The sequence below is a fragment of the Hoplias malabaricus genome, chromosome 10 (genome assembly GCF_029633855.1).
Source record: "Hoplias malabaricus isolate fHopMal1 chromosome 10, fHopMal1.hap1, whole genome shotgun sequence".
Classification (NCBI taxonomy): Eukaryota; Metazoa; Chordata; class Actinopteri; order Characiformes; family Erythrinidae; genus Hoplias; species Hoplias malabaricus.
Window position 1 is genome coordinate 31,660,708 of NC_089809.1, and position 18,854 is coordinate 31,679,561.

Below are 18,854 nucleotides of genomic sequence, written 5' to 3' on the forward strand. Positions count from 1 at the left end.
CCATCAAATCATTACTTGAATATACTTCTGTGGGCATCCAATAAGAATAATTTAAAATATGTGCTTTGTCTATGGAGTTGAACTTAAGTGCTGACACTGAACGTCTTGAATTCCTGATGCGCTCCTGTGCAGTCAAGTTGCCTGGGAGTGCCTTTGTCTAGACAACACATCCCGACTTGAAATAGCCTTTCTCCCCTGACTTTCAACTGGTTGTCTTTGAAAACAACACCTACGAAGATAGGATACAGATCTCGGCCTGGGGTCTGGGCCAGCCCCGCCCTGCTTTAAGTGCAGACGTCTATGGCGGATAGAGCCTTCTCAGACTGATGACAGGTTAGAGACTCTAAACGGCCCACCTCCTCCCTTCCAACCTCTCTCTCCTCGAAACCCACTCAATAAAATGACCTTCCTGCCTTTTCTGCTATTCCTGTTGACTGCCCTGCCAGGCCTGGACCCTGCTGGTCCAGCGTTGAGAGAACACAGCGTGTGCTTGGGCCCCTGCAGGGCACCTGCTCTGCTCATCCTGTGGCTTAGAGTGGACCCAGACAGGCCTGCCATTAGGGAGATATCGATTTTGACTTCTTTGCTTGTCATGCATATAAGTGGTAGCTGGCAACGGCCTGGTGCTTTTCATGGTCCATGGGCTGCTATAATCAACCTGTAGGTTATAGGTTGGATGGACGAAATGGAGAAAGGAAAGAAAAGAGAGAAAGAGCACTTTGGTCCAGGCTATTTAGCCATGGGGGTACGGAACACAATTGCAGAACATTTTCCTCTAATAGGTCAGATTGGGCAATCTCTGTCCCCATGCATAAATGAGAGCTGTTGAGGAAAATAAGACTAGTGGAGTAACTATCAAAGGCTACCAGAAGCTTTGTTAGGTTGGTCATTCTCGTTTATGGCAGTATAGGTTTAAGCAGACAGCAATTAAAAACATGAAGCTACATGAGGATGCACAGTTGTTCTTCAGCATTTGACTAGTATCTGTGTGTCTGTGTGTGTATCCACTCTGTTAGGCACTCATACCTTGTTGGTCCACCTTTTTAGATGTAAAGTTAGAGACAGTGACTCATCTGTTGCTGCACAGTTTGTGTTGGTTGTCCTCTAGTCCTTTTAAAAAAGGTTTAAAAACTGGAGTGGCCCTGTTGTCTGATTCACTCATACGATGGACACTAACGTACCACCACAACATCAGTGTCACTGCAGCACTGAGAATGATCCACCATTCAAATCATACCTGCTCTGTGATCGTCCTGTGGGGGTCCTGACCTTTTAAAGAACAAAGTGAATCCGGGGAAATAAAGTGTGCAGAGCAGCAAGTGAACTACAAGCTGTAATTGAAGAACTACAAAGAGTTCCCTTATGGTCAGTGGGCCTGAGAATGGAAAATGTGTATAGAGGTGGTCTTAATGTTATGTTGGATAAGTGTGTGTGTGGAGTTTTTACATAACCTAAAATGATTTGATTTGTTTCACAAAATGTGAAAACATTTTATTTTGTACACATCAACATGCATTTTTAACGTGTCTGTGTTTTTAGTCATAACAAGCCAGGTTTAAAATACTTTAATTCAAAAATGAAATTAAATGAAAAAGCCAAAAAGATGATGATCATAATGTTTTTATATTAAAATGTAAATAAATAAAATTTTATCGGTTTAATTTAATTCTCAAAGGCTAAGCACCACTCAATGGACCTCCATGAATATTTCACATTATTTTAGTTACTGACATATATAAGTATGAACTAAAATGAAAATAGCAGCTTAATTTGCTTTAAAACTGACAATTTTATTAAATTGACGGAAAATCCCAAGCTTGCTACGGAAATTCTTGAACGCAACTGTGACGTCACTGGTGGACAACAGCTGAACAACGCCGCGGTAAAACATCGTTATGACTGACTGTTATGACAGTATCTAGCTAGCTAAATAACCAACATTATTCATGACAATAGCCTAGCAATAAGCTAAATTCAAATTTAGAGGTACCATTATTCTTGTAAATGTGATCGAAGTTGAACTCGAATTCATCCGACACTATAAACCTCCGTAATGCAACTACGTAGCCGAGTATAATCTGAGCCACCGAGTTTAGCAAGTCAAGCTAACGTTAACTAACACCAACTGGGGGGACCAACGGTCTTTTAATCCTTATTCCTTGAATTAGTAAGAAGTAACATGTTTTCTGACTATCAATAAACACAAGTTAGGTACTCCAATTCCATTGTATTTATTTGTTTGATACTTTCTTATAGCTGGTGCTTAGCCTTTAAAACTAATACGTAAAGAAGCCATTTGCAGTTTTAATGCCATCACTATTCAGCTCTTCAGTTACTCCTAATTGTCCTAAGTGAGAAGTTGGGGACGATGTGGCTCCCAGCCATTACTCTGTTGATAAACATGAGAACTTTGCATATCATAGTGGGGGGTGGAGGTTTATTACTCAGAGAGAGCTGATTCCTATCAGTCGTCAGTTAGAACGAGTGTGTGTAGTCCAAACACACACACGTTTCTCAGGCTTTTCTGCTACAGCATTGACAGACAGAGATGAGCAATGCTGATAGAAGTGCGTTTCTTTCAACAGACGTCTCTGGAGACAGCACAGTGTCATTCTATATTCCGTACACCAACGAGAAGTCAAAGGCTTGCATAATCCTCTAGCTGTTTCAGGATTAAGTAACTTGTCTATGTATTAATTAGTGAAGCTCCTTTGTGTGCTTTTTTTGAAGAGATAATTGGTGACCCAATACGTCCATTTTATATGTAGCATTATACTTTTGCTCTTAATAAAATGTTTAAAATTAGTTTTACATTTTTTTCCTTCTTTCATTAATTGGGTATTCAAAAAGTTTGTTCCCTTTTGTTACTATAACCTTTACTGTTCTGCGATGGCTGACCTGCAAACTAGAGCAGGTGGTGTGCAGTCTAGCGAACAGTGGGCAATTAGGACAGATTTTTAACAGGAACTTTTTAAAGGAGTCTCAATAGATTTCATTCTGACTTCTATTAATACACACACAGACACAAGCAAACAGATCTATACACAGTCTGGTACTTTAAATTTGACCCTGTTTATCTTAGATCCAGAAAGTTTGAAGCAAATTTAATGATGAGACAGAAACTGGGTAAATTAGTTATTGAATATCTGTGTAGACCAACTGTGTGAGATTCACACTGGTAAAGAGAACAGCAAATCAAAATGTATAATCTTTTTGTCTTTTTTTTCCCCCCTCTATCTCTCTCTCGCTGTCTCTTGCTGTCTCACATTTGATCTCTGTCCACCTCTCTTTCCATCTGTACTTATCTGATCAGGTTCAGCAAATCGATCGAGTTGTTGAGGTGGTTGATGAAGCAGTAAAAGGTGAGTTGTAATGTGGAGCTATTCTTTCTCTCACACCTTCTGTCTCAGAAACCCATAAGCTCATCAAACTAATAAAACGATCTTAGGATTTAGAGCAACATGTTAATTTGCTTAGTTGCAAAACAGGGAAAGCACTTGAAGAAAGAAAGTGAAGAATCACACAGAAGCATGGAGATTTAATGATCTTATTTTAGCTTTGACTTCAAGCTGCTTTTTAATTATACTAAAGGCTCTTTTGCCTTTTTTGAGTTGTGAAAAATCCTTTGAAAAACATCTTTTAGTTTTCCATTTCTCACAAGTCATTCTTTCAGAGCTGGAGGCTTTTTTCACTCCGATGCCGATGATTAAATGGGCTCCTGTTTGACCTTCAGCCAGAAAAATCCCCTGAGTATGAATATGATTTACAAAATTGATTTCAATAGGTTGAACTGCGCTTAAGGAATGCCAGGTGAAGGCCCTTGCCCTTTTTGAATTGAAGCCTGTAAAGTGGTAAGAAATAACGAGAGCATGAAAGAGCAGTGAATGAAAGCATAGCGCACACAGACCTTGCCGCATCAAGCATTATTTGAAAGTGTAGAATTTTATTAAGTGCGCTGAAGTCGGAAGTCATGTGCATACTTTTCATGTTTTACATTGCCCTGTCTTCTGTTGGTTTGTAATAGCCTGTAGCAAAGTGGAAAAAAATGGACAATAGGAACAGCATGGAAGTTGAAAGGCAGAAAGCCTTTGGACACTTGTTGAAGAGCACTAGTAGTTTCTTTAATAGTTTTTGCTTATACTTTCTACTGAAAATATTAGGCCAATTGGGTTAACTGCACCACAATCAACTGCCTTTTCTGTGTGGATTGCTAGTCTCCAAGAGGGATAAATGTTACTTAAACACATCTCCACTAAAAAGAACTTTAGAGATGCTTTGAGATACTGCCTCTGTTACTTAATGCAGTGAACATATTGTAGCATGAATTTACCTTTTATCATCCAATACCATTTTCAGTTATTTAACTTTTTCAATAACGATAAAATGGTATGTGACTTTCAAGTTTACATATTGTGTTTTTGTGTTGTGCTGGATATTTACTGTCACCAGAAAGAGCCTGGAAGAAGAGGCTGTGATGTCTCACTAGAAGCGCCATGCCTGGCCGAACTACCTAGAAACACAGAGCACACAAATAAAAAACTAAACAAACAAACAACAAAAACCTTTGCACTGGATCTAGTTCCAAAGCAATTGATGATTGTTCATTCATTCATTCTGTATCCAGTTCAGGGTCAATGTAGAATCACTGGGGGAACACACCCTGGAGGGGGCGCCAGTCCTTCAGTGCAACACACACATTCACTCACACCTACAGACGCTTTTGAGTTGCCAATCAACCTACCAATGTGTGTTTTTGAATCATGGGAGGAAACCGGAGCACCCGGAGGAAACCCATGCAGACACACAACATACCAAACTCCTCACAGAGAGTCGCCCAAAGCAGGACTTGAAGCAGGGCTTGAACCCACAACCTCCAGGACCCTGGAGCTGTGTGACTGTGACACTACCTGCTGCGCCACCACGACGCCCCTTTCATAATGTTTCCCAGCAATTTCTCTTTGATAACTTAGGATCCTTAAATAATTTATATTTTAATTACAGATACTGTTAGCTCATTCTAATCCTCATTCAGACACATGATTAATAGGGTAACTGCTGTGAAGGCAATCCACCATGGAGATGTTTTGTTAAATAGATAATGCTATAATGTAATCCTTTCATTTCCTCCATGTAACTGTATATTTTTTTTATTTTTGTTGACTGGCAATACATATTATCTTGTGGTGGGCAAGGGTCAGCATGGGCCCTTTGACTGGTCTGCAGTCCCCTTTCTGTTCATTAATATTTGTTCAGTAATTTGGAGATGATCTGACCAAAACATTGACTATCACCGATTGGAATTGTCAAAGTCTTCAGATTTTTCTTTTTCCATTTTTTTCCCCAGCTCATTAACTTTAAGAACTGACTTTTCATTACTGCCTAATATATCCCACACATTGACAGGTGCCAGCGCCATGAGATGATGTTATTCACTTCACCAGTCGCTGCTTTTAATGTTGTTACTACTGACTTTCTGTGCAAATGTACTTTAAAATATACATAATACACTTTTTACTGCAGGCCTCAGCAGAATTTTACTCTTTCTCACAGTCAAGGAAGAGACTACAAAATCGTATTACTGCTTGGTTTTTCCCACTTTGCCATGGCTCTCCATCGCTACACTTCCCCCCCCCCCCCCCCGAAAAGGTGAGTCCAGTCTGTTGGCCTCCCACTGGCTCTGCTGTGCTGAAACACGGCCATACCCACACGCCCAGCCGACGGCCCACAGCTCGTCCTCCACTGAGAGTTTATCAAACTCCCACACCATGAAAAATGGTGAGGGGGGGGGGAATAGGAAAAAAAAACTGTCAGATCCCCCATCGTGAAGGACAATGAGAGGGAGAGAAAAGGCAAGGGGAAAAAATAAAAGAAAGAGACTGAAGTACTTCGCTGCCCCACAGCTACCAAATTACACAGAGCTGGAACAGAAAAGCAGTGCTTTGGTCCTCCAGTAGATTTCTTTATTTGATCTCTTCTAAAGCTGAATACAGCTTCCCTTTTGAAAAGACGGGAGCAAATTTGTGCTTGCTGTAAATTGTTAAATCATTCTTCCCTCCAAGAGTATGTGAATTTGTTGAGGTATTTGAAAGGTGAAATAGTGCCCTGTTTACACTTAGTGTCCATGATGCATGTCTTTACTCTCCACCGACTCTTATTACTATCTGACACCATGATAGTAAGCAGCAAAGGCCAAGGACAGGTCAACTAAACTGACTGATGCATTCTTTGCCTGTTAATGCATTCACAGTCTGAGAACTAGAGTGGATAGTGCTAGGACATTTAAAATGTCAGTATGCTTAACTAAGAAAAATACAACACATTTGTATTTTAGAAAATAATACTGCAATAAATAATGCAGTAATTTGTCTTTATTTCAATTATTTTTTAATTGTCTCTCTCTCATACATTTATGGGGAATGTACAGCCATCAGCCACAAGATTGAAACCACTGACTGATGCTGTGTATAACACTGACTGTGTTGTTACAGTGTTATCTTTTAAGGGCTGGTATATATTAGGCAGCAGGTAAAAAGCTTTTAGATCACTCAGCCTATTTGTGTTCAAGAACTGAAATATCCCACCTCTGTTAAGGTGCCTTTATAAAAATATAATCAGTGCTGTTCACTTGTTAGATTGTTTTAATCTTATGATTGATGTCAGTGTGTTTAAAAAATGCTGAATACCTGTTTTATTATTTAATTTAATATTTATAATGACATTTGGGCGGCACGGTGGCACAGCAGTTGGTGTCGTAGTCACACAGCTCCAGGGACCAGGGATGTTCCTTGAGAGTCCCGCTCCGGGTGACTGTGTTCTCCCTGTGTCTGTGTGGGTTTCCTCCAGGTGCTCCGGTTTCCTCCCACAGTCCAAAAACACGTTGGTAGGTGAATTGGCGACTCAAAAAGTGTCCATAGGTGTGAGTGAATGTGTGAGTGTGTGTTGCCCTGTGAAAGACTGGCGCCCCCTCCAGGGTGTATTCCTGCCTTGCGCCTAATGATTCCAGGTAGGTTCTGGACCCACCGCGACCCTGAACTGGATAAGCGCTTACAGATAATGAATGAATAGATAATGACATTATTGTTGCATTAATTAAAACTTCTACATTTTACAAAACAGCACTAACATCAAGCTTTTTCAGATCCTCCAATGACCATGCTCAGATCCCTGAGACTTGACTGAATTGCATTTTTGTTTTTGCTACTACTTCTCTGTTCTTCAGGTCGAAGGCAGGAGAAGAGCCTTGTAAAAGAACATCCACACTTTTAACAGATCCAGCGAATCGGAAAATGACCTGCTATACCTCTACCTCGCGTGTGCTTATTCACATGCAATTATTTGCATGTAGATGGGATGGATGAATTATTTAGCAAATGCTATTAGTTCATGGCATGTAAGTCTGAATGCGGTGACTGTAATTAAATTCTTCCCACGATAAGCGCCGTGGAGCTGGAGGTGTGTGTGAACCCACAACACCTTGAAAAGAATTAGACGGCTCATTATCAGATTCATTTGCCCAGACGCTTTATTAAAAAAAAAAGCCCCAGTGCAAAAGTCCTGCGACCTGAGAGATCTGCATTCATCCATGTGTCAACTGTTATTTTCTCTCTTTTGCGTTCCCTTTCTTGCTCTCTCTCCAAGCATATTAGGGCTTATATTAGTATAACAGGTTTTTATGAGAAATCTGTTTAGGTCTTGTTAAATCTGTAAGACACGAAAGGTCGGATCTGTGTTATTGGTTTCATGTTTTTGCAAGGAGTTGGTATAATTAGTGTGAGGCCAGTTTTCTAGATCAGCCCGATGTATTTTAAGTCAAACCTCTTGCTCTTGAGTGTAAAATACGTCTATTAAAGAATTTAAAGCTGAATTTGAGGTTTACTGGTTTAAACCTGAAGATCTCTCTTAGTTTTACAGGAATACGATGTAAGAATTGGCTTTATTGTCCTCCTACATGTTGCTGAGTGTAATTCACATTTAAAAAATTGTCGTGAAATGAAGTCACACACTTACTAACACACCTATATCTATCTCTCTCTCGCTCAGACACACGCACACGCACAGCTTCTGAGCCGAGGGATATTCACATTGGTTGTGACCAATGACCGACTCTCAGTGCTTTTAGTTATAAACAAACTTGGGGCTTCTACTGATAAACATGCTTTTGTTTTAGTAAGTCCAATTTTTTTTCTTTTCCCCTCAGGAAAATATTATGGAATCATGAGGGGGAAACACTACATCATTAGTTTTGAATGAAAAATTGCTACATTGACAGTCTGAGGCAACTGTTCATTGAGCAGAATCAGAAATTACACAGTGTAAGAGTTATAGCAGCATTCTAGTACAGTGTGAGTGCACTTACCTGCCACAGATCACACAAAATAAATATGTTCCTTGAGATGTTGCCCAGTTACAAGGCCGATTTTAGCAAACCTTGACATTTTATGCTCTAAGTTTTTTTTAATAAATACATTAAGGGAGCTTCAGACACAAAATGTCTTTTGGCTTCTTGACTGCTTTTGGATTCAGGGGAAACTGGAAGTTTGATTTGACTTTTCACCCAAGTGTCACTGTAATATGATCGTGGAGAACATATGGCATGTTCCAGCCTATACTTGTTTGCTAAGATGTGTGGATATAGAAGTGCAAGGCTCTAATGGTGACTTCCCAGGTGCTGGCACAGCTCACTGGAGACCTTTTTACTCTCTACATTTGGCAGTTCTAAGCTATTAGAGAGCAGATAAATACTTGAGGAATGTGCAGGAAAGGCTGTTCTCAGTGTCCCTGTAAATTCTCTCTTCTGTTTTACCGTTAACACTGTGCTGCCCTTCACTAAACTCCATTTTTATCTGCTCACAATGGATGAATACATTTAATCTGAATTGAGCGCTCCTGTCTAAGGGTTCTGTTCATGGTCAATTAAGAAAGACCTCCTTCTTCTACTTTAGCACTCTGCATTTTCTTTATACCTGTCCAGTCTTCCTTTTATTCTTGACTCCTGAACTCTTCCATTGTCCATTGTGGATGATGGAAAGACATAGTTAAACATCGCAATTTCTGTTTATAGGTCTTTTATAGACATTGTGAAGCTCTGTGACAAGATGTAACAGCGTCTGTGTGTTTGCTTCGAAGGTCACTCTGTTCGTCTGCTGGGTCAGAAGAAAGATAATGGTAAGCGGCTGGGGGGAGTTCGATTGGATTTGCCGAAGATTAGGAAGAACCCGCTGATAGAAATAATATCCATCAATACAGGGTAAGCTGATTTTTATTGTTATTTTATTTCCTATTTTTTAGCATTTATTTAACAACATTAAAGATACAAAATTGATTTAGAATTCAGATTCTGCCTGGTTTAATGCAATGTGCTCTGATACTGCTTTTTCCTGTACAGAGCAAACAATTATGGGACTGTAGTTTGCCTTCATTAGCACCTGCAAACGCCTGTGAGTTAGTATGTTAATGATCTCCACGCAGTTATCAGCAGCTTCAGCTTATGATATGATAATCAAATTGGTTAGTAATGTGAATTAACACTTCTGTCTGAGAACAGCACCACACACACACACACACACACACACACACTTGGTAATACTCTGGTAAACACTGCCTCTGTTTTTTGACCAAAGCCCTCCATTAGTCTATGATCCCCAACACATAAGTGCACATGTGTGCACACACAGAGACACTCCACCATAACCATACATCCACTCTGTAGGTGGAGCTGAGTTGTGTGGTTAAAGGCCCCTCTGTTTCCTAACACGGCAAGGTCAGAGGTCAGCTCGCTACACAGGAACCACAGGAAACGAGGTTTCATTCCACTGTGTTTGTGTGAGAAAAAAGAAAGAAAGAAAGTGGCATGTATTTATTTCAGAAAGAATGACACTCTTGTTTCTCCGATTTTGCTGTTTTTCATATAAAATAAGATGTCCTTCTGGGCTGATATGGCTTCCAGTACCAATACAATATTTTGATCGTTTGAGGTTTACATTCACTGACATTGTGGTCCACACCACAGCTATAGATCCTGATAAAGAACTCAAGCCTGAAAAGACCCTATATTTTACTTGTCAAGGAGTTTGACAGGAACATGTGATTCAGTTATTTTTTTGTGGGTTGGAATTTGGCATAGTTTGTGTTCGTAATCATTTTTGGTTTTCATTAGTTGACCTTAAAACTTCTATCATTGTGAAATGTGGTGGGATACTTCATTTAAAAAGGATCGACATCAGCAAGATGCTTCTTTAATGCTCGACCAATATAACTTCTTGTTTGGTAATGTCTTTGAAAGAGCCGGATATTTGCTAATGTATATTAATATTAGTAATACTTTGTGCACCACTTATTTTATTCTATTAGATTCTCTATAAAAATAGGGCAGTAATATGGCCAGGCATTCAGTCCAGTTGTGTGCACACCGCAAGGGTCTTATTTAACTGAAGCCACACTGACCCTTTGTTTCATCTAGTTTCATATCTCGACCCTGTCCAGCACATTCCACACACCAGTGACCTCAAAACAAGAGTCAGTACTCTCAATCAAGACTTGTTTGCTTTTATGTTCTCTACCTCTCTCAAGCCACTCTTATTCCAAAGATGGTTCTATATTCTCACTTACTTTTTTCCAGTGTTTTCTTTCATAGTAGTCTTTGGCCCTGTGGGACACTTGTTTTCAAAACAGTTCAAGTTTAGTAACAAGCTCTAAACAAACACTACGTTCTGTATTTGTGTGTGTGTGTGTGTGTGTGTGTTATTAGGAGCCTGCTGTGTGAGTGAGTGGCGAAGCTGGCTGGGTCCAGCATGCACCCTGATCACAGCAGGCAGCTATGAGGTGCGCATCAACTGATCACTAGCCTATGGCTCCCAATTTAGCAGAGGGCTGTCTCCAGGTTGGTTTCATGTTTGGACCTAGGAAGGTGGCTATGATGCCTTTCAACTCTGACACTTATCCACCTTGTGCAGACCTCTTTTAGACCATGGTGCATTTAAGTGGAATTTTTTCCATCTGTATTTGATACTAAACTAAGGGATTTCTGTGGTGCCTCCCCCCATCCCTTTTCAGGATTGACATTTAAAAAGATGAAGTGCCAGTCAAAAGTTTGGATCGAGCACTATATATATCTACAAGTTTCCAAGTTTTACAGTTACATTGCCTTTTTTCATAAATAGGAGATTTTTTCTTTTTTTTTTTCCATGTGGCTTTCTCCTTCAGGACCACTGTAGCTGTCAACTACCATTATAGATTTTAAACACTATATAAATGATAAATAGGGAAAATAAAACATTTAATCTTTTGAAAAAAAAAAAACATTGAAGTAAATGTAATTTTTTTTTAATTGTAGCTGAAGTCTTAAACTAATTATCTGTTGGGTCCATAGTTTATAATTTGTCTTGATGTGCTGACTTCATGTTGCCAGTGTGGAAATCATTGAAATCAAATCAATTTCAAAATTAGGACATTAATTCTCTGCTTAGGATAATTATTTGGTTTGTTGGTTGTATTTTTTGTTACTGCATATTTTATTATTTCATGTTACAGCATTGACAAACTGATTCACCAAAAGTGAACTGCTTCCTAAACACCTGAAGTGTAATACACTCAGAGACCTGTCACAGTCATTGAAATGTTTTTACTGCTGCTTCCAAAGCTTCATTTTGATCTGCATTTTTATGATGCTGTGTCAATGAATGTCCTTAGCAGGCCGGCTGCGTAATTAAAGATTACTTTTTCTGAGACTCTTGGACTCAAATGTGACGAAGGTAGAGCAACCACAAGCTGTTGAGGTACATATAACACTACAACATATTTCTGCTGTTTTTGGACCTTTCTCAATATCTTTTATTGTGCTCACACATTCTCTTGGGCCTTTTTTTCAGGAAAATTGAGTGGAGTATGATTATAATTTATATATTTGTAACTGAGAACATGTTTTGTAGAAGTCACTAGTTATCCGAGATCCGAGAATGTATTATATGGAAGGTCCTTCTTGTATATCTGGAAATTTAGTTAACAAGTGAGGTCAACATACAGTCCGTTTTACTCTGGTAGATTATTTACACCTCATAATACTTATCAAAATTTTGCCATTATGGTACCATACTTTTAAATTTGTTCATCAGTAATTATTTAAGTCCCCTAAATAGTGCCACATGTTTATCAGATAAAATATATACAAAACGTTTTAAGCTGTCATAGTTGGGCCACAGGACCGCATGAGTTGCTGTTATATTTGCCATTAGTTCATAGATTCTAATATGCATTGAATATCAGATGATGATCTGGTGCTATGAGACTTTCTACTTATTGCAATTTTAAACCAGGCAGTGATTTATTATTCCAATAATAATGTTTGGATTCAATACCCATAGCTCGATGTGGTCGACACAATACACATGCTTGGTCACCAAAATTACGAACTCAACCTAACTTCAGTGACTGCTGCTTTTTCAAAGAGCGGTATTGATTCACACACAGCATACTGCATCACCCTGCTGCATTTTGTTTGTTAACTAGGCCTGCAACAATTAGCTGACCAAGTCAATTAGTCTTTGACAATTCTGATTCTAGGGGGGAAAATATCAATACGTTTTTAACTAATAAAGAAAGCACTTAAATATGTTATTGTGCATATTGCTTGATTGTTGTTAGATTGCAGTATGCTGCAGAAACTATTGGGGTTCATATAGCATCTGTCATTGCGCAATAATAGGAGACATTTCTTGACATAATTAGAACTTTGAATGATGTTGGTGTGACACAGGCAAACTGAGACAAATGGCAGAAGTCTTAATGATTTGATTAGTCAATTACTTAAAGCAATCAATAAATTAATCAATTGTAGAACTAATTGTTAGCTCTAACAGTGTTTTCAACTCAGTGCTAGATTAGTTACTACTTATATTTCTATATTTATTTTTTATTTGCATGTATGTTTTTTATACCTTGCATTTTTGCAATTATCTTTTTTTATTTAGTAAATTATGTAGGCTACATTCACCTAACAGATAAGTGGATCAGATCTGTTTATTCATTTGTGAGGCAGACATGTAATTTTTGTGGTTGTGTGAACTGCCTTTTCTAAAATCATGTTTGGGTCACTTTCATTTGTAGCATTAAGATCCAATGCATATCTGTTTTATGACAGTCTGTGGAATTCGTGTGATTTTTACATCACTCCAGCCCTTGAGAATGATCTCCGGAGTATGGGCCAAATAATTTTTGTTTTAATTAAAGGTGTTTAGGGCATGGAAACTCTCTGGTCAAATATTTTCCTTTTGTCAAAATAGTAGACAAACTTAAACAATAAGAGTAAACAATAAGAGTTTCTTTCTAAGTAATTCTATATCAGTTTTATATTGTTCCTCTTGATAAATAGCTGTATAAATGTGGATCATGGAAATGTTAAACTCATCATGTTGGCGCTCATTTAGTTCTCTTTAGAGACCTTATGATCGAGAGAAACTCTGAAAGTTAGAGCTTGGAGTTAAAAACATAAACATTAAAAACTTTCTATTGTTCTATTGTTGTTCTTGTTGTCTTAAATAATCAGCATGTTGTGTCAAAGCCTCAGAGACTAGCTTCTGGTTTAAAGTATGCAGATGATTCAGGTTTAGTATCTGAGAAGTGAAGTTGTCTTCACTGCTCCTCAACTGAAGAGAGTCAAGGTGTTGAGTCAGTGCTTTGAGTTCTCAGGCAATGAATGCGGCCTCAAATGTTCATATGCATGTCTCAGAGCAAGACTTTTGTGTTGGACGGAATGAATCATCCAAGACTTACTTAGCGCCTGTGATTTTTACTTTTGCCATGAAGCTGTGGAGCTTACTACTACATACTAAATAATGGAGGATTATATTCAGACAACCTTATTCAGACACTAGAAATAGAAATGATACACTGACACTATTTTTCCCCAATATCAGCCGATCCAAATTTTGTTTATGTTAAAAACTACTAAGAGTTATTTTTAATTCATGTACTTCATGAAATATAAACATCTAACATAATCTTATTCAAAAACTGTACTACCCAACAAGAATAAATGCAAAGTTAACAACATTACCTCATACTATTGTGAGTGATATTTTGGAATTCTTAGGGCTGGATTTGAATAAATCTCTCCTCATTTTATTCCCTTCTGTGATATCATTCAACACCAGCCAATTTTATGAATGTGATCATATGCAGTGTTTTTCCTGACACAATGATGGATTGTTATTCCTAAAACAGAAAGTATAATGAAATGTATAATGAAAAGGGATGATAATTTTCTGTATTTCAGTGTTCAGTATGTATGTCACATAGGACACATCAGTAGTCATTTTAAACTTACATTTTGGCTGTAGTTTTATACATTAATTCTTAAATATCAAATTAACTTGTTTGACTTTTCAGTAGTATATACTGCATGTGTTGGGCAGCCCCCCCCCCCCCCCCTCCTCAGAGAAGCCACAAGCATATTCAGTGTGCAGATAAGTTCTTACCATTGATTTCTTTCATCAGAAACATGGGAAAGGTAGAATGGTGTCACTTATTGCTTACTATGAAATCAATTGTGTAGATATACATACAGAACAGAACAAGTTGTCTGTTCATAACTGTCTTAAACAGTTTGCTGCATTTTTTTAAGTATAGTTTTAGTTATATTTGGCTAGTTATATCTCAGAAGACTCCACTTATCAGTCACTGTATGTGATTTCTCTCAGCATAATGTCACTGTGACTCATTATAGTAGTAACCTCCCCGTGGCTTGGTTCATGACGTTTTATTTAAATAAGGTTTAAACCACAGTGTGTATCAGGAGGCTTCTGCTTGAATCATCTGAGCTGAGAATGACTAATAATGTGAGGTCTAGATGGCAACGTACTTGAATCAGTGTGTGTGATACAGTGCTCAACTGCCCTGCCATCCTCTTAGTTTGTGCTTGAAGGTGATGAGGCTTTCATAGCAAAGCCTCTTTAGGCTATTTTGGTAATCTCTGAGTGAGCCGCCCGGGCTAATGCAGTGTGGCGGCTAGGCAGAGAAACATACAGAGAAAAAGAGAAAGCTCTCTGACCTTTTGACCTCCTCTCAACTTGCTACTGGCCTTGACACGTTCCACAACACCTTTTTGTTTTGATAAAGCTTCCATGGCAGTTGCAACATGCATTTTGGAAACAACCTCTAAGAAATAGAGCTACTCGTTATTTGTATATAAATTGATTATTTATAGTTTCCTTTTTTAAGGTTGCTATTTCTACTCAACATTAACCATCTTTATTTAAAATGTCTATCTGTTCATCCCAAAAAAATGTAGTTATTTAACAGAGCCATGATACTGACATTGTGTTATTTATAGCACCAGTAAATATACAGTGCTGATTACAGCTTGAGGGGCCTGGACAGGACTGTCAAAATTGTCAACAGATGGGCATTCTTTCACAGTATACCATGAAGGTGGATGTAATAACTTATGGTTTGTAGTAAGTATATAAGCGTATATATATTGTTTTGTTTTAACTGCAATATATGAAGTGCACTTTTCAGCACAGCAGTAATTCCAGGCTTCCAGGGTGCCACAAAACAACCAATCAATCTGACATTCAAAGTGCCTGGGATAACAGATGCTTGCTTTACCTGGAACTCTGCCTACTAAGAATCAACTTTTACTTTTAAAACCCATATGACTCATCTGTTTTGCTGTAGAATGTTCTAGCTATACTTTGGTCGCCACCGAGTTTGACCTTTCTGTGGTTGCACCTGTCAGCTTCTGCGAATTTTTACAAAATAGGAATGTTATTCTTACTGAAATCCAAAAACGGATTGACTCAGACTCAGGCCTGTACCTCCAGAAATGTATTTCTGTATGAGAAAGACTTTTTCTTGTTATGTTTAAAAAAAAAAAAATAAAAAAAATAAAACAGGGATTCAAATAGTGGTGGGTGATACGAGTGGAAATCAATATCACGATTAATTGTACATTTTACCACGATTGCGATTAATGAACGATTATTTTGTTTTTGTATTTTTGATAGTTCAATGATGAGTCTTGTACTGTAAATACTCAAGTATTAAAGCTGAGATATTTATTCTAATGTTGCTGGGAGTTTGTTTTGAGCACTTTTTATATTTGGTGTGTGATTAAGCTTTGGTCACTGAAAATGTTTTTTCTCAGCATTTACATTTACTTTCAATTTTCTCATGTCCTGAACAGTACACTACGCCGGTAGTGAAACTGGATGAAATATATAAATAATGCAATTCCCTTTCTGATTAGCATTACACCACGGTTGGAGAGGTTAGGGACATCTTACTAACCCAAAGTGTGAGCCCCAATTATAATTTCTTGAACTCCAGGTCATGGCATTTTTGAGACTGGGGATTGAACATGGACTCGAGCCTTAATTCTGTGTTTACGTTCCCACAACCCACTTTGTAGCGTCTCTCTTCATGCTTGCTGCTGGTGACTGATAATGCATGTCACTCATTCTCTCTTACTACTTGTTTGGATGACACAGTTGAGTTAAGTAGACGGTTAGACATCTCATCCCTTAAGGCTTAGACTGGGTTCAGAGACGTCACATTTATTTTTCTTATGATGTACTAAATTACCCTAAAGCGCTTCTGCTAGCTGAATGAGTGTTTAAATACATACTTAAATGCACACACCCTTTGACACAAACATATGCATATTGACATTGTCATAAATTTGAAAGAAAAACATATATTTGACCTTGACGTTATTGTGGGTCGAGAGCTGAGGCTAATCATACATGTGCATTTAGAAAGCAACTAAATGGTTACATGGCAAGCAAACTGTGGCTGTGAATTATCCAGGAGGTGGAATTAAATCCATATATAAAATACACAGTTGCATCTAATTAAAACCGACATTTTGGTCGGTTACTGCTGTTTTCAATGGAATATTCTACATCTTTTCTATTAAAATCAGTCACAGGCCTTTGCCGGGGTTGTGGTGAAGTGAATTTTGTTCTGTTATGCTGATTATAGTTGAATTTAATAAATTCATCACAACTTTAAATTGTGGCAGAGTCAAGGTTTCTTCAGCTATATGTCTTCCGAGAAAAAAAGAAGTTAACATTTGTACAGACTTACAAAAGCATAATTTAGCCAATTCCTTAGTATTCTGAGTGATGAAGAAGTTGCAAAACTTTTTATATTACTAATAAATACTATGGAATTTTATTTTGACATGTTGACGTGATGTTCAGCATTTTTGGAGGAAGTGATCCATCTATATGCATTTATTCTTTAACACTATCCTGTGTCCATTCCTTCCTTCAATAATAAGTTAAAGTTAGCAGTTAGACCCTTGTTAAGGCTCTGCAGGGCATTGATGGCCAGCCTCTCTCTGGATTGTGTGTGGGATTTTTTCTTTTTTCTTTTTTTTTTATATTAGCTTTTTAGGTAGCTCTGACATCAGGCCTGACATTTTGAAGACTACAGGGACAGAGAACTCTTTGTCCAGCAGTGAAACTGCCACTTGGGGTTTCCCTCATGGACTGGGACGTACTTATCACTCCCCCCACCCCCCCAGACTACTTATCATTGCCTTGGCTCAAGTCTCTCACTGCCCATGTAAACTCCCCCACCTAAAGACATCATGGAGCTTTACTCTTCTATTGACCTTCACAGCCTCTGATGACCCTCATGAATTGTGGGTGTAGGATAATCAGAAACAGTCGTCCAAACTTTTCCCACTGACGTGCATGATGGTTTCCATGTCATTTTGTTGGCTGGCTGTGCATGTCTGCGTGTGTAATGTGGGTGACCTATTGACCATTAAGCCTCTTTACCAAGCGATAAAGGCGACTTCGTGTCTGCAGCTTTAAATTCCGTCTCTGGTTGCTTGGTGTGATACGTGAGTGAGTACCAGTGTATGTGACGCAGTGTTTGTTTCCTGGGCCAGTAGTAGTTTTTCATTAAAGGAATACTTTACACATCAAGGCCCACATGGCTAAATCTGAACATGCTAAATGAGGTCTGTTAGTGTGAATTGGTTTGTGTAATCAATGTCTAATTTTCTATATCCCATGAATTTTATTTAAAATTGTATTTATCCCTTCCCCCTCCACACACACACATGGTAGGGCATGTCCAGAAAACCCTGTAATAGTGGTGTGAGAAGTAAGTTGAATAAATCTAGATCTATGGAGGTGTCAGTCGATATATATCAATTTTTTCTTCCCACTTTTCTGCTCTGTTTACAGTGCTCCTATATCATAGAGGTGGCATGAATAGGCATCCACAGCCTGCAAGTGATAAGTTTTCAGAAAAAAACAAAGCATTGCAAATAACTGCAGCGTTAAAATCTTTTAAAATGGAAAAGGACAGCTTGATCTTTTTGGCTGTTTCACACTTTCTGCTGTTTTTGCCAATGCTGACAAAGCCAGAAAATAAACTAGAAAACAAATTCCTGTGACGGTTTCTTCCTGGAGTCATAACTGGTTAAAAATGAAACAGTCACTTAAAAGAGCATGTGATTATGTATATGTGGGAGAATGTGTTACATGTGTTAAATTTTTTAATTAAAATATAAGACTTGTGATAGAGCAAAGAAAAGTGCATAATTTATCATCAGTAACGGTGTTGTGCTCTGGAGGAAAGAAAAAAACAAAACAAAGCCAAACAGATTTCGACAGTGACATAGCTGATATAGTGCTCCACTGAGGAGGATATGTGCAGTAAAGGATATCACTAATCTCCTTTTTTCTGTTCAGTGTGTTATGCAGAAGTCATACTCTGCTGCTCACATTAAAATCCCAACATGAAACCGTCTACTGTTCATTCTCAAGCTGTTCACTCACCACCTCCTCTTCCTCTCCTGGGTTCGTTATTCCCAGATCACTGATAACATGGCTGTTTGA

At 38.3% G+C, this 18,854-nt stretch overlaps 1 protein-coding gene across 1 annotated transcript in view; it reads left to right on the plus strand.

Annotated features, from left to right (window-relative positions):
* The window catches only part of cdkal1 (CDK5 regulatory subunit associated protein 1-like 1), a 293,873-nt gene that overhangs the window by 95,708 nt on the left and 179,311 nt on the right, over positions 1–18,854 (plus strand). The window contains exons 6-7 of the mRNA XM_066683019.1: positions 3,314–3,362; positions 9,127–9,247. Coding sequence (XP_066539116.1) covers positions 3,314–3,362; positions 9,127–9,247 — 170 coding nt within the window. The remainder of the gene's footprint in view (positions 1–3,313; positions 3,363–9,126; positions 9,248–18,854) is intronic.